Source organism: Cynocephalus volans, chromosome 10 (genome assembly GCF_027409185.1).
Source record: "Cynocephalus volans isolate mCynVol1 chromosome 10, mCynVol1.pri, whole genome shotgun sequence".
NCBI lineage: Eukaryota > Metazoa > Chordata > Mammalia > Dermoptera > Cynocephalidae > Cynocephalus > Cynocephalus volans.
This window is the reverse complement of record NC_084469.1, coordinates 4,032,096-4,058,860: the sequence shown is the minus strand read 5'-3', so window position 1 is coordinate 4,058,860 and position 26,765 is coordinate 4,032,096. Positions and strand designations below refer to the sequence as shown.

Below are 26,765 nucleotides of genomic sequence, written 5' to 3'. Positions count from 1 at the left end.
AAGATTTCCAGACCATTCTGCTAAGCGTGTAATCCTCTTCTCAGCCCCATGTGTTCTATGTTGTATTCTCCCTGGTGTTGTTTTTTGTTCTGAACGTTTCCTTTGGTTTTTCGGAAGGATTTCCTTATGTTTTTGAGAAAGGAAGAAAGAGCTCAATAAATGCGTCTTCTTAGACTATCAAAGAAAAATGAGTTGGGAAAATTGAGGCAGCCATCAGATTGGGTTCCCACTATCGACGACATTAAGAACGTGGGAAGGGGAAGCAATGAAGTTCCTCCGATGAAAACCCCATCTTTCAGATGCATGCAGGTTTCTACGGTGCGCACGTAAGAGGTTTTTGAGATGGCGACATTAAAGAATTCACAGAGGCGTATCATGGGCCGATCAGGTCAGTACCAGCTTGCCATCCTCTTGCCAAATATTTTAACAATGAATTTCCAACAATGAATACTCCACCAATGAAAGGCCCGTGAATTTCCGACTCATCTTCCAGGAAGATCACACATCTCGGTCACATGGAGGGGTGAACTGACCAGAAGGACCTTTCCGTCTCTTACTGAGAAGCGGGACACAGGGGAAAGCACTTCTGGTTCTCCCAGAGCTGTAGGAGCCCGTGTCGTGCTGAGTGACTTTGCATTTCTCCTTACTGTTTGGGTTTTCTTCAGAAGGCCCGTGATCCCCCATTTGAGAAGCAACCTCATGCCCGTCTTGACGACTGGGACTTTGATTTTCTTTAGCTATTTGTCTTCATCTCCTATGACACAGAAAGATGTTTCATATTCTCTGAAGGCCCCGAGATCGGGAGTGGATCACAGGGTTTATTCCATGGGCATCTTAATTCTCAGGACTGTGTACCAAACTATCTTCGATTCCTACAACATGCACGTCAGGAAAACCAATGGGCTCAAGTTCCGCAGGTGAGGAATCATGGCCCACGCTTGGGTGCTGCTAGGCTGATGGCTAAATCCTATTTCTCTGAAGATGACGGCGATGAGACCCGGTTGCCAAGTCCATGACATCGAGGGAGAGGTTTCTCTACTCAAGGGTAGGGCCAGGACACCTGATGGTGCTCACGTTACCTCTTGGCGACATATTGTGCCGGTGGCGTATCAGAATGCAGAGAAGTTGTAAGGCTCCCTTCATCAGCTAGAAGGTTGAAAAGGAGTGGGTATCGGTCACAGAGCAGGTAAGAGTATTGGGGTAGAGGTTGGTAGGTTGAAAAAGTGTTAACAGATGAAAGGCATGATTATTCCTAATAGGAGGGAAGCAACTCACAATGTCCATCTCTTGGGTGACAAGTCACCAGTATTATACCGACTTGTTTCCACAAGTGAAAATAAAAGGGAGAATACAAAAAAGGGGGACAAAATGTGCCCTTGGCTTGGGATAAGGAACCCAGGCACAGTCCTGCTTCCATCCGTTACTGTCTGTGGGGGAAATATTTTGGTCATCAGTAATATGGAAGTGACATCCTCTGCTGTGCTCAAGAGGCAGGGCCATTGTGGGATTCGACTGACACGATACGTGCCAAATGCGACGCCAATGTAAGGCTAAGAAAAGAACTGCTATAAACCATGCAACCAGTCGACCGAGGGACCAGCCAAACCACTGAACAACCAAACACCCAGCCCACCCAGCTGCCCACCCATCCACCCACCCACCACCCAAGCAAGAAAAGAGAAAACAAAACGTAGGATTGCAGGATAACACCAATTTTATTAGAAAAGATGAGCCAGGCAGACAATTAATGTCATCGTGAGAGACTTAAGTAACTTGGCAGAAGGTTCTAAATACAATGCTTGGATGGAAGAAGATGCTCAGGACTGCTCGTTACAGAGCATTCCATAGCCAGTCCTAAGGGATTTTCTGCTTCGAACGTTCCACAGAGGCAAAAGCTGATGATCAGTCTCCCGGCCGGTGTTGAGACTGCAAATCCATGTCAGTGAGGTGGATCGGAGCAGCCTGCGGTTCACTGAGCATGAGGCAAGGAGGGAGAAGAGCATGCCAGGGCCGTTGAGTGCATCACTTCTCAAGATTCACAAGCATTGCAGAAAGAAGCGGAGGAGAATGGTCGGTGTGAGCGTATTGACCGTGGGCTAAGCTGAGGGAGCGAGGGAGAGGCAGGAACAGGAAGTTGGAGCAGACGGTGGATGATACAGGCCTGCGGTGGGTGAGGAGTGTGCAGCAGGTGGGTCAGCAGCAGCAGCAAGGCTGGCAGCAGCCACACCCACAGCAGGGACTGCAGCAACAGCAAGGCTGGCAGCAGCCGCACCCACAGCAAGGACTGCAGCAACAGCAAGGCTGGCAGCAGCCGCACCCACAGCAAGGACCGCAGCAACAGCAGTGGCGGCAGCAGCAGTTCCTGCAGCAGGAGTTGTGACAGCAGTGATGGCAGCAGCAGTTGTGGCAGCAGGGTGTGCAGCAGCAGCAAGGTTGACTGCAGCAGCACCCACAGCAGGTGGGCTGGCAGCAAGGGCAGCAGCAGCAGCAGGTCATGGTGTCAGGTGTGGAGGGTGGGCTTCTGTTGAGAAGTGAGTTTCCCAGATGGTGAGGACTCCTTCCATCCTGGGGCTTTTATACACTGGACTCCCCCAGATGGGCACCAATGAGCAGGACTTTTCCTTGTTGGAGTTTGGTTTCCACGGTCCCTAGGGAAATGGCCCAAGGAAACATTGTTTCCCTAAGTGTGAGAATTCTTTGGAAAATTATGCTCTAAGCAGCCCATTGTGCATAATTCCTGGGGAATACTTGCAGAAATCCTCAGCAGCGTGCTGTTTCCTGTGATCATCCTCTGGTCAGGTGACAGCTGCTGTGGCCTGGGGAGTGTCAGAGCCGTCATCTTTGCCAGCTCGTTTCTTTGACTGTAGGGAAGAGTGGGAAGTGTCCCTGGGGAGGGTCATGGTGCTGATTTGCTCACAGTGAAATATGGAATCCGTACTGGGCTTCCAGTGTGTTCACTCAGAGATCCTGACGCTTGAGGAGTTCAAAAGGCGTGTCCACCCGCAGCAACCACGGCACAGGTTATCCCAGTTGGAGCACGGAGTGCACTGGTGGAGGGTGGTGGGCATGATTTTTGTCACAGACAATTCACTACCAGAGCAGGAGGATTGAGGCAGATTCGAGACACCGCAATTCCAAGAGCATCCACCTCTTCATGTCGCAAACCCTGTAGAGCGGCAGGAGCAGTCACCTCAGGTGGGACACCCAACCCGCACATCATTTGGGTCCATAAAAGGAAGAAATTACATGCCACGTGATGACACCTCAGGTACATTCGTTTAAACAGAAATTGACATATAATTGGAGTGGGGAAAAGGTGCGTGTGTCATGAGTGTGAAGCTTGACCGGTTAGGACACAGGGAAGGGCGTGTTCATCTTTCAAGGCTGCAGGTAGAGCTCCCTGGGTAGTCAAGTCGCTGCCCTCATGCTGCTGCTTAATGCAGTCCATTTCCTCCTCCCTCAGGGAGTAGGCATTATGACACCGAAGTTAGCCAGTTTTTGATCTTTTTACAAATAAAATGATATGGCTTCCATATATTTGGGGCTTCCTTTGCTCTAAAGTGGGTTTGTGAGATGTATTGACTTCTGTGTAGGTAGCAGTCATTTCTCCATTTCCATTGTTCTTGGGTATATCATTGAAGGACGCGACCACAAGTACTGATGCACGCTAGCCTTGATGGGTACATGTCCCTCGTGTGAAATCGGTTTTTTCTCTCTTCTTAACGTGTTGTTCATTAATCCTAAAATCTAAAGGGTAACGTGATGTAATGAGGTGATATTTTCAGGAAGGGATCACTTTTTCCCGTTTTAGCTAAGTAGTGTTTTTCTACCTCAAAGTCTAGAAGGTATTTATCTATGTTTCCTTGGAAGAATTTGAGTGTCATTGGGTCCATTTTGAATCCTCAGGCCCCCTGGACTGCATTTTTCTGTAGGATGTGTCATAGGAATCCAGTTTCATCTCTTTCCGGCCACATTAAGTGAACATTCACTGTGAATTCACAAGAGTCTGTCTCTTTCTCTCTTTCTCTGCCTCTCTCTGTCTCTGTCTCTGTCTCTGTTTCTCTCACTCTCTCTCTCTCTCTCTCACTCTCTCTCTCCCTTCGTGTGCATGTGTATGGATATGCACGTATGGTTTCTTTCACTCTCGATGTAATTTATAATCGTCATTTTCCTTGTGAATTTCCATTGACAATCTTCTCTTTCCTTCTTACCTGTTTGGTAATTAACTTCCCTCTCTCTGCCTTCCTAAGGAACTGCTGCCTTTATTAAGTTTGCAGGTTTAATTCACTCTAGTGCAGAGATCGAAGGGTTGAAGGTTCTCCTTCAAACACCGTTTATTTTGGGAATCTGCACATTTTGACATGTCCTGCACTCGTTATCAAGTGTTTCCTTAGATGTTTTCAATTTCTATGGGAAAGATTTCCAGACCATTCTGCTAAGCGTGTAATCCTCTTCTCAGCCCCATGTGTTCTATGTTGTATTCTCCCTGGTGTTGTTTTTTGTTCTGAACGTTTCCTTTGGTTTTTCGGAAGGATTTCCTTATGTTTTTGAGAAAGGAAGAAAGAGCTCAATAAATGCGTCTTCTTAGACTATCAAAGAAAAATGAGTTGGGAAAATTGAGGCAGCCATCAGATTGGGTTCCCACTATCGACGACATTAAGAACGTGGGAAGGGGAAGCAATGAAGTTCCTCCGATGAAAACCCCATCTTTCAGATGCATGCAGGTTTCTACGGTGCGCACGTAAGAGGTTTTTGAGATGGCGACATTAAAGAATTCACAGAGGCGTATCATGGGCCGATCAGGTCAGTACCAGCTTGCCATCCTCTTGCCAAATATTTTAACAATGAATTTCCAACAATGAATACTCCACCAATGAAAGGCCCGTGAATTTCCGACTCATCTTCCAGGAAGATCACACATCTCGGTCACATGGAGGGGTGAACTGACCAGAAGGACCTTTCCGTCTCTTACTGAGAAGCGGGACACAGGGGAAAGCACTTCTGGTTCTCCCAGAGCTGTAGGAGCCCGTGTCGTGCTGAGTGACTTTGCATTTCTCCTTACTGTTTGGGTTTTCTTCAGAAGGCCCGTGATCCCCCATTTGAGAAGCAACCTCATGCCCGTCTTGACGACTGGGACTTTGATTTTCTTTAGCTATTTGTCTTCATCTCCTATGACACAGAAAGATGTTTCATATTCTCTGAAGGCCCCGAGATCGGGAGTGGATCACAGGGTTTATTCCATGGGCATCTTAATTCTCAGGACTGTGTACCAAACTATCTTCGATTCCTACAACATGCACGTCAGGAAAACCAATGGGCTCAAGTTCCGCAGGTGAGGAATCATGGCCCACGCTTGGGTGCTGCTAGGCTGATGGCTAAATCCTATTTCTCTGAAGATGACGGCGATGAGACCCGGTTGCCAAGTCCATGACATCGAGGGAGAGGTTTCTCTACTCAAGGGTAGGGCCAGGACACCTGATGGTGCTCACGTTACCTCTTGGCGACATATTGTGCCGGTGGCGTATCAGAATGCAGAGAAGTTGTAAGGCTCCCTTCATCAGCTAGAAGGTTGAAAAGGAGTGGGTATCGGTCACAGAGCAGGTAAGAGTATTGGGGTAGAGGTTGGTAGGTTGAAAAAGTGTTAACAGATGAAAGGCATGATTATTCCTAATAGGAGGGAAGCAACTCACAATGTCCATCTCTTGGGTGACAAGTCACCAGTATTATACCGACTTGTTTCCACAAGTGAAAATAAAAGGGAGAATACAAAAAAGGGGGACAAAATGTGCCCTTGGCTTGGGATAAGGAACCCAGGCACAGTCCTGCTTCCATCCGTTACTGTCTGTGGGGGAAATATTTTGGTCATCAGTAATATGGAAGTGACATCCTCTGCTGTGCTCAAGAGGCAGGGCCATTGTGGGATTCGACTGACACGATACGTGCCAAATGCGACGCCAATGTAAGGCTAAGAAAAGAACTGCTATAAACCATGCAACCAGTCGACCGAGGGACCAGCCAAACCACTGAACAACCAAACACCCAGCCCACCCAGCTGCCCACCCATCCACCCACCCACCACCCAAGCAAGAAAAGAGAAAACAAAACGTAGGATTGCAGGATAACACCAATTTTATTAGAAAAGATGAGCCAGGCAGACAATTAATGTCATCGTGAGAGACTTAAGTAACTTGGCAGAAGGTTCTAAATACAATGCTTGGATGGAAGAAGATGCTCAGGACTGCTCGTTACAGAGCATTCCATAGCCAGTCCTAAGGGATTTTCTGCTTCGAACGTTCCACAGAGGCAAAAGCTGATGATCAGTCTCCCGGCCGGTGTTGAGACTGCAAATCCATGTCAGTGAGGTGGATCGGAGCAGCCTGCGGTTCACTGAGCATGAGGCAAGGAGGGAGAAGAGCATGCCAGGGCCGTTGAGTGCATCACTTCTCAAGATTCACAAGCATTGCAGAAAGAAGCGGAGGAGAATGGTCGGTGTGAGCGTATTGACCGTGGGCTAAGCTGAGGGAGCGAGGGAGAGGCAGGAACAGGAAGTTGGAGCAGACGGTGGATGATACAGGCCTGCGGTGGGTGAGGAGTGTGCAGCAGGTGGGTCAGCAGCAGCAGCAAGGCTGGCAGCAGCCACACCCACAGCAGGGACTGCAGCAACAGCAAGGCTGGCAGCAGCCGCACCCACAGCAAGGACTGCAGCAACAGCAAGGCTGGCAGCAGCCGCACCCACAGCAAGGACCGCAGCAACAGCAGTGGCGGCAGCAGCAGTTCCTGCAGCAGGAGTTGTGACAGCAGTGATGGCAGCAGCAGTTGTGGCAGCAGGGTGTGCAGCAGCAGCAAGGTTGACTGCAGCAGCACCCACAGCAGGTGGGCTGGCAGCAAGGGCAGCAGCAGCAGCAGGTCATGGTGTCAGGTGTGGAGGGTGGGCTTCTGTTGAGAAGTGAGTTTCCCAGATGGTGAGGACTCCTTCCATCCTGGGGCTTTTATACACTGGACTCCCCCAGATGGGCACCAATGAGCAGGACTTTTCCTTGTTGGAGTTTGGTTTCCACGGTCCCTAGGGAAATGGCCCAAGGAAACATTGTTTCCCTAAGTGTGAGAATTCTTTGGAAAATTATGCTCTAAGCAGCCCATTGTGCATAATTCCTGGGGAATACTTGCAGAAATCCTCAGCAGCGTGCTGTTTCCTGTGATCATCCTCTGGTCAGGTGACAGCTGCCGTGGCCTGGGGAGTGTCAGAGCCGTCATCTTTGCCAGCTCGTTCCTTTGACTGTAGGGAAGAGTGGGAAGTGTCCTTGGGGAGGGTCATGGTGCTGATTTGCTCACAGTGAAATATGGAATCCGTACTGGGCTTCCAGTGTGTTCACTCAGAGATCCTGACGCTGAGGAGTTGAAAAGGCGTGTCCACCCGCAGCAACCATGGCACAGGTTATACCAGTTTGCCTAAAGAGTGCATGGGTCAATGGTGTTGGGCCTCATTTTTATTCACAGAGAAGTCATCACCAAAGCAGGAGGATTGAGGCAGATGCAATACACCATGATTCCGAAAGCTACAATCTGTTTATGTCCCAACCTTGATGACCAGCAGGATCAGTAACCTCAGGTGGGACATTCAATCTGTACATTATTTGTGTCCGTAAAATGGGGGAATTACATGCCACATGATGACACCTCAGGCACCTTCATTTAATGGAAATTGACATATAGTGGATGTTGTTAGAACTGCATATGTCATTAATGTGTAATTTGACTGATCATGACAAAAGAGTGTGTTCATCGTACATGTTGGGAGATAGAGCCCATTGGACCGTCAAGTGGCTGCATCGTGTTTCTCCTTAATACTATTTCATTCTTCTTCCTTGAAGGAACTACTCATTATAATATCGTAGTTGTGCCAGTTTTTGAACTTCGTACAAACACAATTATATGAAATAGATATTTTTTGTTTGGCTTCTTTTGCTCAAAATTATTTTTTGACATTTATTGAGTTTTTTGCATGTTTCTGTCTTTTGTTCATTTTCATGGATCTTTGGTATATTGGTGTGTAAGGGTCCACAATTTATTGATTCATTCCATTCTGGATGGATGCTTTTCCTTCCTCAGGGGCTTTGGGGACTAATTGTCCTAGGAATGTTTTTGCCTACGTCTTGGTCTACAGATGCATGCATTTCTGCGGACTATTTTCTTTAAGTAAGATTTCTGAGTTATAAATTGTACATATGGCCCATGTTAGAGGAGTTTTCCAAACAGCTTTCAGAAAAAGTTGCTGTAACTCATTCATCTTATTGTTGCCATTGCCCCATGTATCCTCGATGCCTGGCATTTTCATGCTTGAATGTGAGCCAGTTTGGCTGCATTTGTGTTTAGTAATATGTCAATACAGTTTTAATCTGAATTTCCTGGAAGTCTGATGAGTTTGCACATCTTTTCTATGCTCATAGGACATTTAGATTTTTCTTTTTTGAGGTGCTGATCACGTCTTAAATTTATTCTGCGGATGTATACCTTTCTCTTATTTCTTCATTGAAGTATCTTATGTATTGTGGACACTTGCTTTTGTTGATTATGTGCATGACTCATGTTCTTTCTTATGCTGTGGCGAGCCTTTTCACTCTTCCTGAACGTTACCTTTATATAACCATGAGCTCTTCCTTCTTGCTGCTTTACAACCAGTCATTCTTTTCCACAGTTTACAGCGCTCTCAGTTTCTTAAGAAACTGGATGGCTCACCTAAAGTCATGTAGATCCTAGCCTCTGTTACATCCTAGAAATATTCTTGCCTTACCTTTTATATGTATGTGTGCAGTATTGTTGAAATTGGCTCTTGTACAATATTTCTGGAATTGGTTTGTATGTGGTTTGAGATAGGGTCAAATGTTTGTTTTCATCCGGCTTAATATCCAGTTGTCCTGAGACCACGAATTGAGAAGTCCAACCTTTTCCCAATCAATGTGCTGTGCACAATTTGCTGTATGTAAGTCAAGTGATCTTGTACAAGTGTCTCTCTTTCTGACCTCTCTATTCTGGGTCAAGTATACACAAAGGGAAAAAAGTGGCAGCAAAGACCAACTCTTTCTCCTTCAGTATCCTTTGTTTTTCAGACCTTTCTTCCAATTCCTTATAGTCTAGGTTGCTCTCCAGTTAATTGATAAAGATGTAAGTATCTTATGGTTCTTATCAACCTGATGGCTTTGGTCAACATCGTGTCTTGTGTCATCTGGCGTTTATCCATTGCTCTATTTGAGCAGATAGGAGATAAGGTGGGTCGACTTGAAGTTAAGCAGAGGATTGAAAGTAGAGCATCCTGACCAAGTACAATGCTCAGCCTTATGTTTTATGTACCTCCGTGTCAATCTAAGCCCCAAGTCATGACAAATCTTGGCTCCAGCTGAGATGTACATTGAGGATGGTAGAAGGATCAGGTGTGCTGTTATACCACCTGTGAAAGGTCACTTATTCAATCATTCATTTTAACAATATTTCTTGAGTGACCATTATGTGCCAAGAAGTCTGAACTGTGGCATACAATGAAAAACAACAAAACCCTAATATGTTATGCAAGAATTAATGTCATCGCTTTCAGGAGGAGAGTGCAGCAATGAAGAGCAATGGCTTGAGAAGCTGATGAGGATTCCCCTCCTAGTTTTATCCACACTACCCTTGTTGTTTTAACAATTCCATAGATGTATAAAACAAGATAATTATATCCAATGTAATGGGTGTAGGATAGCTGATTGTGGTATAGATGTGTATTTTTCTGAAGAGTAATCAGTTTTCATATTTCTTCATATGTTGATTTTGCCATATTTGTTTATCACAGTAAGAAAAATCCAGTTGGTAAGGTTTTGTTTTGTTTATTTTTGCTAATATTTAACTTAGCCTCATGTGGTATCTAAAAAAAATACTGATATGTAAAAGATTTTCCCCCTTGATACCAATTTGTTATTGGCATATGAATTACTAAAATATCTCCCTTATGTTGTCAATTTGTTTTTTTACTTTTGTTAACATGTTGCTTGCCTAACTTAAATTTTATATGTTAAAATAATCCAATTAAGTGAACTTTGTGTAAGAGAGGAAGTATTTTTCTTGGGTATAAATCATTTTCTACTCAAGGTCTAAAAGATATTTCTATATTTTCTTTTCTAAGAGTTTTAATTTTTTGGGTTTATTTTAAATCTGTAGACCACTTAGTAGATTTTCATGTATCTTGTGTAACAGGAATAACTTTTCATTATTTTCTAGCTTAACTTATTGAAAATGCTTTGTGAATCCATATGTATGCCTTCTTTCATTCATAGTATTATTCAAATTTGCTTTTTCCTTTTTAATGACCAGTATGATCAGAGGTGTATTGATATAATTAAAAGGATTTTGGAAGGCACTGACTTTTGATTTTGTTGATTTTCTTCATTTTGTAAGTTTGTATCTTCTTAAATCCAGAGTGACAATCTCTGAGTTTTAATTGGAGAGTTTAATTTATATTTAACGTAATGATTGATATAGTTGGTTTTAAATCTACCATCTTTCTCTTTGTTTCTATTTTCTTTCCTTTTTTTTGGTTCCTTTTTTTTTCTTTCTCATCTATCCTCTTTGAATTAATTTTTTACCTATTTATGTAAAATATGAGATCCCTACCACAGTAGAAATCTATTTACCTCTTTCTGTTCTTTGTGGGAGTACTGTCAAATAGCTTATCATGCAACATAATCTTTTTTTGCTTTTATTAGTTGTCTTTTAGGATATTAAGAAAAGAAAAAAGAGAAATTATCATATTTACCAATATACTTACTACTTCCAGTATTCTTTTTTCCATCTAAAGGTCTGAAATTTCATCTATTATAATTACTATTTTTAAAATTTATTAGTTTTTCATTGTGGTAAAACACATGTGACATAAGTTAACATCTTAACTTTTAAAAAATTTGCAATTCGGTGGTATTGAATACATTCACAATGTTGTGGAGCTATCACCACAATCCATCTCCATTACTTTTTTCATCTTGTAATACCGAAACTCTGTACCTATTAAACAGTAAGCCCCCATTTCCCCTACCCTCAGGCCCTGGCAACCACTATTCTGTTTTTTGCCCCTATGATTTTGACTCCTCTTAACTACCTCATATAAGTGAAATCACACAGTATTTATCTTTTTGTTGCTGGCTTACTTCACTTAACATAATATCCTCAAGGTTCATCCATGTTGTAGCATATGTCAGAATTTTCTTTCTCTTTAAGGCTGAATAACATTTCATTGTATGAATATATCTAATTTGGCTTATCCATATCTGTTGGTGGACATTTGGTTTGTTTCTGCTTTGTAGTTATTGTCAATAATGCTGCTGTGAGCATTGGTGTAAAAATATCTCTTAGAAACTCTGCTTTTAATTCTGTTCAGTATATACCCAGAAGTAGAATTGCTCCATCATATGGTAATTCTATTTTTAATTGTTTGAGGAACTGCCATACTGTTTTCTACGGTGACTATGCTATTTTACCTTTCCACCAGCAATGCACAAGTGTTCTAGTTTCTCTACATCCTGGCCAATATTTGTTATTTTCTGTTTTTTTTTTTTCATAGTGGTCATCTTAATGGGTGTAAAGTGGTATCTCCCTTGTAGTTTTGAAGTGCATTTCTCTAATAATTAGTGGTGTTGAGTACTTTTCATTTACTTATTGTCCATTTGTATACATGTCTATTCAAGCCTTTTGCCTATTTCTGAATTGGGTCTCTTTTTTTTGTGGTTGAAGTATAGGTACTCTTAAACCAATGGTACTTCCTTTTGTGTTTCTTAAAGTATAGGTCTTTAGGCAACACTTTTTTTTTAATCAGCTTTATTTATTTAAAAATGTTATAATTTTTTCTTCAATTTTAAAGGTTGTTTTTGCAGACTATGGAATTCTATGTTGACTTTTTTTTTGCTTTAGGAGGTTTGGTTGTCTTTTCACCTTCATTTAATCTAAATAGAAATCAGACATCTTGTTTTTCTTTGCTGCCTTCTATTTTATGTTTTTCTCCCTTTTATTTCTTTTAAGATATTCTATTGATCTTTGTTATTCACCAGTTTGACTATGATATGTCTAGGCATGGTGTGTGTGTGTGTGTGTGTGTGTGTTTGTGTATATGTGTGTATTTAGATTGTTTATCCTGCTTGAGTTTGTTGAGATTCTTGAATCTGTAGGCTAATAAATTGTCACCAAATTTGAAAAATTTTTATCCTTCCTCCTCCCTCCCCAAATTTTCTGCTCCATTCCCTCTCTCTTTTCATTCTGGAACTCCAATTTCATGTATGTTGGACCCCTTGATACTGTCCAAACTCCATTTAGATATGCCACTCGTGCCTTAAACTTGACATGTCAAACAGAACAACAGTATTTCCCTCCTGAATTCTCTCCTTCTCCCCTGTTCAATTTGTAACATAACCTCACTGTCTAGTCTCTCTTTGATACCTTCTTCCTCCATATTCTGTTGGCCACCAGCTCCAGTCAATTTGTCTTAGACTATGTCTTTCTCCTCTTCATCCCCAAGAAAACAATCTTAATTGTTCTCCATCTTATGTCCTCACAGTACTTTACTAATACTACTTGTAGAAAACTCATTGCATTTTTTATTATAATGCAATGACTGGCATTTAATAAATAATTGTTAATTCTATGAAAGAATGAATGAATATTGTTTTTATATATGCCTCACCTGCCAGATGATATCCTCATTTTCAGCAGGGGCAGAAAAACACAGGACATGTAATAGATATTTCATAAATGTTAGTTGAATGAATAATGACATTATTATACTAGGTAATTTTTTTTCATAAATTGATTAAGTCACCTAGATTAGTTTTGTCATACTTAGTCTCTGGGTAATTTTTAATATTTTTTGACCTATCTTAAACCATTTTTTTTTTGGGTAAACAAGTCAGGGAAAGCCTACTTTCAAGTATGCTAATATACTGGACCATCTTATATGCAAGGCCGTTTGCTTTTCTTAAAATAGCAAGAACACCAAAAGCAAAAAAATGTGTTCATATGGCCTCCATTTTCAGTTTTGTTGATGTTTCCAGTTTTTCTTAAAATGCTGACATTCAGAATTAAGAAACACATTTAATGAATTACCAGAAATAAACAAAAGTAATTGTAGACATTTGTGCTATGCCAGAGACATAAAATTTATTAGGATGATCATGACATATCTCAATTTCCAGAAAGATACCACCCAAGACTTGCAACAGAATTCACAAAGCTCCCAAGGAAAGATATACTTTAATGTGAAGGAATCAAACAACTTTGGGCAGCCCAAAGGCGTCCACCTATTCCAATAGCACTTGGTTACAGATAACTGCTACATGGTTATTGAAAGTCTCTTGGTTTCCTTTTGGGAGGGGGTGATGATTGTCAGTGATAGTGCCACCTTGTTCCAACTTTTAAAGCACAGTAAATTAGTTGTAGATGCTGAGTCGAACGAACACTAAAGCCTCCAGTATGACTCTTTCATTGTCAGGCACTGAGCAAAGCAGCCATTGATCAGCAGCAGCTTGGGACACAAGGCTCACAGCAAGGCTGAGTGTAGATTGAGAGGTTGATGTTTTCCAGGCATGGGGTTGGCTGGCAGGAGTTGAGCAGGAAGCAGGTGGGCACGCAGGGCTGAGGAATATGGCAGGGTGGGGGACAGTTGTCACAGCAGGTTGGCTCCAGCAAATACACCGTGTGTGGGCAGGTGCTGGGCAAGCAGACTCCACACCGGCAGCATTTGTCAGAGGAGCAGATGGTGGTGGCAGGGCCGGTGGGGACACTGCAGCAGCGGGGAACACAGCAAGTCATGGTGCTGGGAGTCTGTATTTTTTATTGGTTTGGTTGAAAAGAGAGACGAGGCTTCTGAGTGTCTCTCTTTGCTTGGGGTTCTTTTATACCCTCCTCAGTGGGTGTTGGTCCAGCCAGAAGGCTTCTTTCCTGGTTCTTGTTTATATTAGTGTACCCATTTTCCTTTAATTGGTTTCATATTTAGATACCTGTAAACATTACCTATTCTCCTAATTAACTTTTATTTGAGTTCACTGCTAAATCTGAACTGATTACTCTTGCTATTCGTCACGGGAACACATGCTTTATGATGTGTTACCAAAGGCTTCTGCTATTATAACTCTAGCACCAGCCCTGCTGGCGAGTACTGACAGTAGATCTGTAATATCTGGGTCTCCTCTCCAGTGCCTTTTGGTTTTTATTCTCTTTATCTCTATCTGTATCAATTTGACTGACAAAGTATTCTTGTTTTAAAGAGTCAAACTTAATTTTAATTACTTTCTTTTAGCTTTGAGGCTTTTGAAGGTAAAAATTGTGTTAATATGGAGAAATATGCTACTGAGAAATATAGGCAAACTTTTATAAAATATGTATTATTCCAGTATTTTACCATAAAATATTACATACTCATAAAACACAGCTCATTCATAATCTTATCAAGAGAAGTTCTCTGTTAATATTAAATATATGTTCCTCTAATCATTTTTGTATACATTCATTTATTATTTTAATATGTTACCAGGATCATATTGTACATAGGTTCTGTAACTTGCATTTTTACTTACACATATATATTTTTATTATCCTATATTTTTACTTGTAACGTTTCTAGTATTTTCTAAGTTACTTAAAATTTCATATTACTAAGCATTTAGGTTATTTTCAACTTTTCTTAGTGATAATAGTGGCAATAAAGAACAACTGTATAAAAATCTTTATGTACATTTCTGATTTTTCAAAATCAGAAATAATTATTAGGTAGAATTATAGGGACAAATGTTAATTTCCAATATTTTTAAGGCCTTTGGTATTCATTTCTGCACTGCTCTTCACAATGGTTTTATTTAACTATTTTTTTTTCTAATTATCTATTCCCACCAGCTGTATTTGATGGAGAATTCCTGTTTTCCTATGCCTTTGATGGATATTTTATTTTAAAAATCTTTGCCAATTTGATGAGTGAAAAATGAAATTTCATTATTGTTGTATTTATATTTCTTTTCTAACTAGTTAGGTTAAAACATTCTTTCATATGTGTATTGACCATTTATCTTTCTATTGAAAACTGTCTTGTTTTGAATTTTTAGCTTATGTCTACATAGACTAAGTAAAAGAATAACCTGAGACCACAATATTAAAACTCAAGTAAAATTGTTACCAAAGGAAAGTAAAGTTATGGGCCTGAGCTAGATTAATTAGTTGACATTTGATTTCATTCTGTCTTTTCCCCCCTAATATATTGCATTTTCTCCCCAAATCAAATGTAGCTATGGTAGGAAAGACCATACATTATTTAGACAGACTTCAGGTATATTTCAGTGTTTTAGAGGGAGCACAGTGTAGGTCCTGTCTAATGTCACCCTTACCTCTCAATTTGTTTCCACTGAGCTTGAACTCACTTGTCCTTCAAGCCATGGTTCTTCTCACATTCTTACCACCCTTTCTTTAAGTATATCTATGTATCAGTGTATGATGGTGGGAGTGTCTATATGTTTTGGAAATGGGGTAGTAGGATCAAAAGGACTACACTAGGAATCAGAAGAGCTCTTTACTCATCCCAGTGCTGCTGGTTACCTTCTAGAGAATAGAAAATATTTATCTTAAAGGTTCACAGCAATCAATACAATAGATGAACAGACAGATGAAACTTTACACCTACAATTAGAGAAAGTGACTGGTACGTAAATTAATAAATTTAAAGATTTGAAAGAATTTTCTATGGCTCTCCTTGAAAGACAGGATTTGTGATATCCGCTGGTGTCCCTAGACTATGCTCAGATTTATCTTTGCATGAATACCTGCCAGATTGTGTACCTATTACTTAGATCTGATTAATATTTCACTTACGATTTGAAAAACTATTAAGTAAACATTTATTGAGAAGTTACCATGTGCCAGGCATTGTGACAAATGCTGGATATATAGCAGTGAACAAAATAGACATCATCCTTGCTATTATGGAATTTGTAGTCTGGTGGAAGAGTTTATCACGCACACAATATATTATCATGTATTGCTGCTATTATACATTATGATGGGGAGGAAAAAGATTGGGTTCTAAGGGAAAAAACAAAAAAGAAAAAGAAGAAAATTATTTTGACAATTTAAGGAAACATTACAACTAAAAAATGGGTTGCGGACTCTCACAATTAAAATTTCATTGCAGAAGGATATCAGTCTCTTAACTAGAATGCAGTATTACTTCAAGTTCATGATAAAAAGTTAAAAGAATTGTTACTGTTTAAGTAGAACATCATGTTTATCTAATTATAAATAAACTTACAGTTACAGATTAGAAATAATTGTAAAGTAACACGTTTAAGATAATAAACTCATATCTTTTATTGGCAAGACTTGCAGGGCTTTATTAAAATTTATTTTCTCTGCAGTGGTCTAAGAGACCTGGAGTTTACTCTCCTTTCCCTATAAATTAAGATAGTGAGTCCTAGACAGGTGAGATGATTTGCCTTAGATGGCCTGGTGACTGACTTGTTAAAAACTAAATATAGGACTGAGCTACCTTTTATGTGGTTAAAACGGAAGTTTAAACTATGGGTCAGAAATGCTAAGCATTTTATTTTTAAAAACAAAGGGTATCATTTTCCTTTAAGTAAACTCTGGAAAAAGCATGGTGAATTTTGATTAGGTGGTAGATGTTCAAAGTGCTGAAAATCTACACATGCACACACACACACATATCCAAGAACTTTCCCAGTTGTAATTATACCTTTCTATAGTCAAGTGAAAACATAAATGAAAGATTGACAATGATAAGAAAAAGTTAAAAGCAAAATATAATTATGTTAGTCTCTTGCTTCAAATCGTTCATTGCTTTGAGGTTTCAGTCCAAACCCCTTTGCTTTGGGGAGTCTGCACCTCAGGGTCTCTGTATTTCTTCTTTGCCTCACTGTCTTCTCCCCATCTTCAATACACCCTTCATCCTCATCATCCCTAACTACATATTTCCTGCAGCTTAAAGACACCAAGCTCTCAGATGCCTGCACGATTTATTATGCTGCTTTCTGTCTGGAACGACTGCTCCCCACCTCTCCTACTGTCTGTTCATCTTTTAACGCTTAGCCTGGATAGCTCAGAAATATTCTTCACCCTGGACACTGAATCACTGAATCTAGGATTTACTCTTCCTCTGTGTTTGCGTGGCATGTTGCTCACTTCTCAGTCATAGCAAGAATGACATAGTATTATAATGACATCCATTCAACATATATAACACACATATATTGTGATTATAGTAATTTGTCTGTCTCCTTCACAAGATCTGAAAGAAAGACGTCACTTTAGGTAATACCATTTCTTTTATCTTTACAGTCCTAGCATGAATATGGTGCCTGGGCACAGGGGAAGAACTCGAAAAATATTGACCAAATGAAAAAGTAAATGGACTAAATCTCTTGTTGACAATATCCTAGGTTGTGTTGCATCTACCCCATGGCTTCTCAGTTCATTCAAAGTTGAGTTACTAATAAACCTGTGGTATCCTCTGAGAAATGCCTCTGTGGCGAGACTGATGGGCACATTCAGGACATTTAAAAACATGATGAAAAGCATTTGCTCCTCCCCTGCCTTGTCCTAGCTTTTTTTGTTCTTGCACATGCATTCTTTTGTTTTTTATCTCAATGCTTTTCCAAATTTTGGCTTTTGTTTTTATGTATGTATTGTATATGTATATATGTACCGTGTATGTATATATATGAATTGTGCATATCTATATATATATATATGTGGGTACATCAACAAGTTCATGAAAATATAGGATTAAAACATAATACAAATTTTTCCATGAACTTGTTGAAGTATCCTTGAGTGTGTGTGTGTATAATTATGTGTGTTATATATATGTATCACACATATAAGATATGTTATGTATATGTGATATACACACACATATATGTGTATATAAACATTCTCTCTAGGCTTGGAAATGGGTAATCTGCATGAGATAAAATTAAGTAGGTTGGTAAAATTAAGTAATGGATTAAACCATATTTAATCAGTGTTTTAGTTATAGCTCTCAACCTGTCACCCGAAAAGTATTGGCATTCATTGGTAGAACTTCTGTGCTGAATATGGTGGCAAATAGAGATATGTTTCTAGTGCTCTGCTACTAGAGTTGGCCATTTCAAGATCTCTCTAAGGGGGCCGAGCCCGTGGCGCACTCGGGAGAGTGCAGCGCTGGGAGCCCAGCGACGCTCCCGCCGCGGGTTCGGATCCTGTATAGGAATGGCCGGTGCACTCACTGGCTGAGTACCGGTCACGAAAAAGACAAAAAAAAAAAAAAAAAAAAAAAAAAAAAGATCTCTCTAAGGGAAAATTAAGTAGAAATTGGTAGGCCTACTAAATGACCCAGATCTTAGAATTAAATACCTGTCAATTTTAATCTATGAGCCAATGTACCCTTTTTCTATTATAATTGGATGGGATGATTTTATAGAAGAATCTTACACTTTTTATTTCTCTCACATATTTTAGTTAATATAATAACTGTGTTAATTAAGCTTTTGGCTCTATTAGTTATGGAGGCTCTGTGATGTGGTAGAAAGAATTGGGCTTCAGAGTCACACAAAGAGCTGAATTCTGGTTTTCTTAGTAACTAACTTTATGACTTTGAGAATGTTAAATCACTTGTAAAGCTTCATTTTTCCCATCTATTAATGCACTTTTAAGGATTAAATGAATTAATCCACGTGATTCACCTAGCAAAGAGTAGGTAAATAAATGTTGGCTCACCCCAAAATTGTATTTGTCTGAGTAAGAGGAGAGAAGAGATGGTGAACATAAAAGAAAACCAACTAAAATTTGGCAACATATTACTAAGCTAGTTCCAGTTGTTCCTATAACAGATTATTTTTAAAAAATTGAAACAATCATCTTATCTTTACATTTATAAAATGGAAGAAACATACCAAAAACTCTAACATAAGTAAAGAACACATCTTGCCAGAGAAATAAAGTTTATTGGAAAACCCATCAAGAAATTCTTTGGCTTCTATGAAAATACTCAATACAAGAAATAAGATCCAGAAAGCAACATAACCAAGAAACTATAGTTTGGGGTCTTAAGGATTCCAATAGTATTTTGGTAATAGAAAGCATTCACCCACCCAAATGAACCTAATGGCTGTTCAGCCAAATAATCTTTAAAAAAAAAAAAATCTTTCTTCATCTCCTTTCTTTTAAATGTAGGTTTTCCATTTCTAGGACATCTGGTCTACCGTAACATCTGATAAACTATTAAGGCAAGTGAATACTATATAGACAGCTTTTGATTCCCCATTGTCGAGCACTGAGCAAAGCAGACTTTGATCAGCAGCAGCTTGGGACGCAGGGCTCACAGCAAGGCTGAGTGTAAATTGAGAGGTTGATGTTTTCCAGGCATGGGGTTGGCTGGCAGGAGTTGAGCAGGAAGCAGGTGGGCACGCAGGGCTGAGGAATATGGCAGGGTGGGGGACAGTTGTCACAGCAGGTTGGCTCCAGCAAATACACCGTGTGTGGGCAGGTGCTGGGCAAGCAGACTCCACACCGGCAGCATTTGTCAGAGGAGCAGATGGTGGTGGCAGGGCCGGTGGGGACACTGCAGCAGCGGGGAACACAGCAAGTCATGGTGATGGGAATCTGGTTTGCTTTTGGTTTCTTAGAAAGATGAGGTTTGTGAGACACACATCTCTTGCTTTTGGGCTTTTATATACCTCCCCAATGGGTGTTGGTCCAACAGGAAGGCTTCCTATCCTTATTTTTGTTTATGACACCCCTTTTTCACTAAGATTCTTTATAATCAGTTTGGTATTTACTTGTCTACTAAGAGTTTCTGCCCTTATTAAGTTAGTCATGTTTTTGACTCATTGATTGTCGTTTTTGTCACAAGATCACCACATTCCATCTTCACAGGGTTCTGGCATACCCATACCAACCTTACATAAATTATGTGTGACCAGTCCAAGCGACGAATCAGCTATAATTTCAGAAGCTAAACTCTTCTTGTTTTCCCCCCTTATGCATAATATGCATAACATTATGCGATTTCTAATTACTGATTTTAGAACAAGCAACTGAAATGATTAATTGGACCATTTTTAGCTCAATAAAGTCAACAAAGATATGGGTACTTATAGATGAATGTTTTGTATGACCGTATGCATCTGAGACATGCTTGCCTTACTTATTGAGGATATAATTTAGGTTCTATTGAGCAAGGTGACCGAATGGTACAGGACAAGCTCCTTTTAATTATTTTTAATAAATCTACATTGAGTTTCCAAGGATTGCATTACTCTCTGTTTTTTTAAGGGTCTCTCAAAGTTATGCTAATCTTGTAGTGTGTCAGTGTATGTTCATTGGAAGAAAAAATCCACCCAGTTGCTATTCTTTGTTAAATGTACCATTAAAAGAAAACCATCTCAGTCTTCATTCATTTTCACATGAATGATGCACGTACTTTAAAATAAGCCCCGTGGCTCACTCGGGAGAGTGTGGCGCTGGGAGCGCCGAGGCTGCGGGTTCAGATCCTATATAGGGATGGCCGGTGCGCTCACTGGCTGAGCGCGGTGCGGGCGACACCAAGCCAAGGGTTGCGATCCCCTTACTGGTCTCATAAACACACACACACACACACAAAATAAATAAAATAAAATAAATAAATAAAATAAAATAAGATGAAACAGGAATTGAGGGGAGAAATCATAAGATTCACAGAATAACAATGGATTTTGGAAGGGGATCTAATCCAATGCAGTTTAGAACTATGACAGTCATAAAAATCATTCTTTCGCGGACTTACTCCCTACTTTGCATGTTTATTTGTTTTCATATCTTAGATCTTCAACTACATTGTAAATTCCTTTGAGGAATGCTGGATACAAGTATACAACATTCTTCACCTCAGGTGGCCTTGATTTGCTGTAGGGTGGCAGTGGTTGAGCAGCCAGCAGGATGGCACATAAGAGTCAGGCACGCAGCAGGGTGGGGGGCAGGTGCTGAGCAGGCAGACTCTGCACTGACTGTATGTCAGAGGAGAAGATGGTGGTAGCCGGGCCAGTAGGGAGGAGACAACATCCTTGGAGACAGGAATCATAAGAAGACACTGTGATAGTTGATCAGGTAGACGTTTTGTTGCAGAGGAAGGCTTTCTTCTACAAAATTGTCCTTTGTGGGTCTTTGATATCCACCTTTCTTGGGGAACATGGCTTCTGTCCATCCGAATGCTTCCCTGTTGTTTGCATCATCCTACACAAATAATTTACTAACTTGTTATGCATCAGCCACAGGGTGAGCACTCCTCTAGTTTTATTTGGTTGTGTTGCTACATTGCTACTTGCTTCCTGTTGCAGTTTCAGAATGGTGTCAGTGTAGTTCCTTACTTACCCAAGCACATGTAAACACATCCAAATCTACTCTGGCTTTCTTCCTCTTTTCTATCAACCAGAATTTCTTTCTGTGAGTTATCACTGCTGAGTGTAAAGAATCAAGAGTGATTTTCCTGAGAACTAAGAAATGATCCTTCTCAAATTGTGTGCCCATGTGGAGCTTTTTCTTGCCAGCTTCACCTTAGTATTTTTTCATGGATTTGAGGGAATGAATAAATATTGCAGATATGCAGTACGATCTTATTTGGGAAGAGCATAGCCTGATAGCTGATTTTCTATATTGATTCATTACTTTATCTAGATTTGCATTATATATAAACATAAATAAGTTGTCAGTCTTACAAAGGACTGGTTGTTTTAACTGCAAGTTGGGATGGCTTAAGACACATAGGTTCATGAGACTATATATGGACTGAAAATGAGCTTGTATCTCTTTGAAAAACATGGAAATTTTTTCTTTTCAGAGGAAAGAAAAACAGGTGCTGACCCACCTGTTCCATTTTTAAAAACCACTGCCAAAGCTAATAATTACCTTCTGTAAACAGACTGTTACCCTTTGAAAACTCCTTCCACTTTAATTCAGTTATAATCTTAGGATGTCATGACTGAAGCTAGTGTGTGACTTCAGTAAAGGAAACTGATTAGCAAATCCATTCATTATAAGTCAAGTATTTATTGAATCTCTAACATATTCTGAAGAGTGTGGTAAAGACAAAGATAGAAGACTCCTCTAGGAGTACACAGTCTGATGGAAGAGGCTAGAAATCCCTTTGCATATGATTCAAACAACATATAAGTATTTGGTAAGGTAAGGGAAGGAGTTTCAGATCTAGGTTTAAATCCTGATTATAGCTTACAAGTTGTAAGACCTAGATCAAGTTGTTTAACCTTTTTTGGGCTTCAGTTTTCTCAATTACAAATTTGAGAAAAATAATAATTACCTATTATAGTCTTATTGCAAGAGTTGAATAAATATTAAAGCAGAATTACTTATATAAATTATTCAGCATTTTGTGTGGCACAATAGAGTTATTCAATAAATGGCAAGTTTGTGTGTAGGTACTTTGAGAATTTCCATAAAAGGAAATACTGTGAAAGAAGGCTGAAATGACCAAAGAACACTTCATGGAAGACTTAGATTAAGTTGTTTTTGATCAGAAATGCTTAGAAAAGAGGTAAGTACATTTCAGGCAAGAGAAACAGTGACTTCCTCTGTGGCGCTGTCCTGCTCTCACTCTCATCCCCTACCCCTATATGAACTGGCCACTCCCATCTTTGTGCCTTTATTGAACCCCATATCCACCCATAACACTTTGTTGCATTTTTTTTTTGTATACATATTGGTTCTGTTTGCTAGATTGCAATCCCCTTCAAAGCAGGAACATGGCCTTATCCATCTTGGTATCTCCAGTGCCTGGATTATAGGATGGAGTCTGGAGGCTGGGATACATGGAATAAATATTTAAGGAAGGAAGACTGGAAAATAATAGTAAACAACATTTATTGCCTGATATTATATCAAGTTTACTCAGGAAAAAACAAACAAACAAGACAAACCTCACTCAAGGTATTTTAACAGAGAGAATTTTAATATAGGGAATTTGCTAAACCGATATTCGAGAACTGAAACAGTGAAAAGGAAAACGGAGGTAACACAAGAAGCAGCTACCAGCTCAAGGGCTGGAAAACAGAGAGAAGTTGGGGTTCTTTGAAACTAGAAGCTTGGAAGACTGGGCCTGCAGAGCTGGGCTCAGACCTCTGGATACTGCCAGCTGGTGCTCTTATTTCAAAATCTCAGAGGAGAAGCTCTGTGGAACCAGGGGTTGAATTTCTGCAGAGAGGCATCACTACTCTGTGGATAGTGGTATTTCTAGAAGGTGCAATAAGGTTGTCTTGTTTTATTTTGTTTTGAGTGCCTGAAGATGGAGACTAGAACCTAACTGCTGCTGCCAGATAAAGGACTGTTGCTGGGGCGACACCACCCTTCTGTCTTCCTTAGGACTTAGAAGAGTCTCCTTCTAGTGCCTCTATTGGTGAAACCTTGCAGAAAAGCAGCTAAAGAAACAATGTAGAGTCCTCACACAATGTAGAGTCAGCACACATTGTTCTAAGTGCTGTAAATATTTCAATTAATTTAGTCTTCAATACAGTTTTATGAGGTACATACTGTTTTTAATCTAATTTAACAGTTGGCCACATAACTAATAAGTGATAGAGGTATGATTTAAAGCAAAACAGTCCTTCAGAGACCACTGTTTAGGAGGCATTGTTATGATTAGAGTGTAAGCTATACGTTGCCCCCAGATTAGTAGCAAATAAAATTTGGTGGGAATGACTGTATCAGGTTAATGAAGGTTTTGAGAGCCACTCTGAAGAGTTTAACCTTGATTTAGTAAAAACAAAAATTCTGAGTCATGCTAGTGTTTGAACAATTTAATTTAACCAATATTTATAAAGGGCCGGAAAGTTGGTCTGACAGAGGTATAGTTTGGGTGGAGGGAGGGGCACGAAATATTTAACTCAAGGTCAGCTGAGAGACTGTGGCTGTGATCAGGGACTAAATTAGTCTAGAACCAGTAAGGATGGAAAGAAAGAACTGGATGCCAGGAATAATTTGAAGGAAAAATCAAATACCTTGGTTTTCCATTCTGTTACTAGGGCTAAACAATGATTGACTTTAAGGGTAGTTTGTTTTACCTTGATCAGGGTTATTGAAGCTCATCAAAATACTGGAAATGAATTTGAGTTGCCAGACATTGTGCATTTCAAATTAAGGTTAATGATCCAGCCGATATCGTTCCTGTACTGACATTGCTAGTCAATATTTAAAGTCTGACTTAAAAAGAAAAGATAATTTGTCCTCACCTTAGAAACATAAATAAGTAGGGTGACTATGGTTAACACTTATGTTTTGTATATTACGTAATAGCTAGAGGAGAAGCTTTTGAATATTTTCACCACAAGGAAATGATAAATGCATGAGGTGATGGATACATTAAAGACACTTACCTAATTATTTTGTAACATATATGTATCAAAATGTCATATTATACCCCATAATCATATACAATTACAATGTGTAAGTTAAGATAAAAAAGAAGCATAAATAGTTTTTTCTGTACTCACTGTATATACCCATTTTTATCTTACACTATAATCACCCCAGAGAAATCTGAGTTACTATGTACAAGCAAATAAACAATTTAGAGGGATTAGTAGAGAATGTATTTTCAAGTGGCATATACTTTCTTCTGGGTAAACAGAGCCACATATAATCTTATTCCTCTTTGACAAATTGTCTGCAGAGGAGGTAAGTGCTTTGGTGTAGTGGAAAGAGAGGGACTTTGGGTCCAGGCAGTTTCAGCTTTAATTCCTTCTCTTAGCATTTTTGTTAGAAATAAATTAGATACTGTACATAAAGCACATATTAGAGCACCTAGTCGATATTCACCAAATATTAGCTATTACTGATAAAAGCAGTGGAAATAATAAGGTTGAATGAGGTTGGTTAGTGGCATGGAGTACTTGTTACTTACAATGCTTCTGGATGATCTAGAACCAGAGAATGTTAAAACTAAAAGTGACTTTAGAGATAATCTTGTCAACGAACCTATTTTTACTGATTTAAGGCTTGAGACCTAGAGAGAACTTACGTGATTTTCTCAGAGTCTGCCAGAGACGGAGCCAAGAACTAAATACACATCTCCTGGATTCCAGTTAGAGCTTTTAAACTACCCAAGGGCCCTTTATGCTAAAGGTCCAGTGATAATAATCATACATTTAAGTTTATTTTCACTATTAAAAATAAAGTCTAAATATTTATTTCTTACAAGCATGTATAAATACATAAAACTTCTTTGCTTTTGACTAGAAAAGAAGTAACTTGGCATGGTAACTATGATTATCTTATATTAATCCTAAAATTTTCACTGATATTTATACATGTATTTATGAACAGAAATGAGGAAATTAACACATTTTTGTTTAAGAAAGACATTTGGGAAACACATGTTTCAAAAAATAAAAAGATGCCTTTTGTTGAGAAAACTGTGAACCATTGTAGGCAGTAATAGTGTCTCTCGCATGTGACAGGTCAATGCTGTGGACACAGTACTTTCTACATTTTTGGGTCATTTGACCCTCACAATAGTCTTGAGATATAAGCAGAGCAGAGAGTAACAACAGGGAAACTGAAACTGTAGGAAACCACTGTAATAATGAGGAAATTGAGACTGAGAGGAAGCAGTTGGCCCAAAGTCCCAAGGCAAGTCCAAGCAAATATACAACTAGACTGTACTCTGGGAACTTCCTGTGAAGACCTTCTTGCACTTGGATTTTTTCCAGGACAGCTAAGAAGATGAATTAGTGGTTATCATAAAAGTTTTATTCTAAGAGGAACTGTGCTTTTGCTCTCAGAATTATGTGACTATTTCTCATATATAGGGAGCATTGCACTGTGGTCTGATATTTCAAGTATGTTTCAATGACATGATATTATGTGTCACTTGGATGAGTAGACATCTAAGCATAATTATAACTAATGTAAGGCAATGTAAGCTTCATTTGAGGGAGGAAGGAATACTCAATAAATGCTAACATTCATTCAAAGCTGATTTTTCCAGAAGACAGCATTTATCAGTAAATGGATGTATATACTTTCCAAAATTGCCTTGCATTTTGAGCTTGGAATTTTATTGATGACTATGACTAAGTGAGTCAAAATTATTTCTACACACCAGCACAATGATCAATTTGTTTAGCCAATTAAAGAAGAAAGAAAAATCAATGTCAGAATCTATGAAAACTAAAATTAAATCAAATATTTTTAAAACATTGTATTAATCTCTAGACTTTAGCATAGTGCTTGGCACAGTTAGATGTCTTAAAAAACATCTATTGAATAAAAAGATCCTACAAAGTGACCTACTGAAATTTTCACTTTTTAACTTATCACAAAGAACTATTATCTAATTTTTAAATAAGTTTTACCATAAGAGCTCTCATTCTGCTGGGTTAGTCTTGGGAAATATGACAGCTGTTCAGGTTTAGGTAGGCATTCTGCTTTCCCTAAGAGGAAACATGGAAATAAATAACCACATGGCCATATTTGCTAAGTCAGAATGGAGTTTATTAATGGATAGTCAAAATGGTTATATCTCAAAGAGTAGTGAAATAGTCTAAAAGATAGAAAGGAGGTCTCCAACTGTACTCAAAATGAGCAAAGAAATAAGAAGTTGAGAAAGTTCATGAAAACATGGCCCAGGGAATTGGGATTGATTTAGCCTTGATGCAGGCAGTAGTGAGTGTCGAAGGCCAGATGTTGCAGAGGACATCACTGAACCTTTGCAATGACTTGGCTGG

General features: G+C 39.5%; 2 protein-coding genes across 2 annotated transcripts; both read right to left on the bottom strand.

The window, feature by feature from the left end:
* Positions 1-13,527: 13,527 nt before the first annotated feature.
* On the bottom strand, positions 13,528-13,824 carry LOC134389393 (keratin-associated protein 3-3). The gene has a single exon (XM_063112948.1). It carries the CDS (start codon positions 13,822-13,824, stop codon positions 13,528-13,530), a length of 297 nt encoding a protein of 98 aa, XP_062969018.1.
* Positions 13,825-19,347: 5,523 nt separating this feature from the next.
* On the bottom strand, positions 19,348-19,644 carry LOC134389394 (keratin-associated protein 3-3). The gene has a single exon (XM_063112949.1). The coding sequence runs from the start codon at positions 19,642-19,644 to the stop codon at positions 19,348-19,350; it is 297 nt and encodes a 98-aa protein (XP_062969019.1).
* Between the last annotated feature and the right edge of the window lie 7,121 nt (positions 19,645-26,765).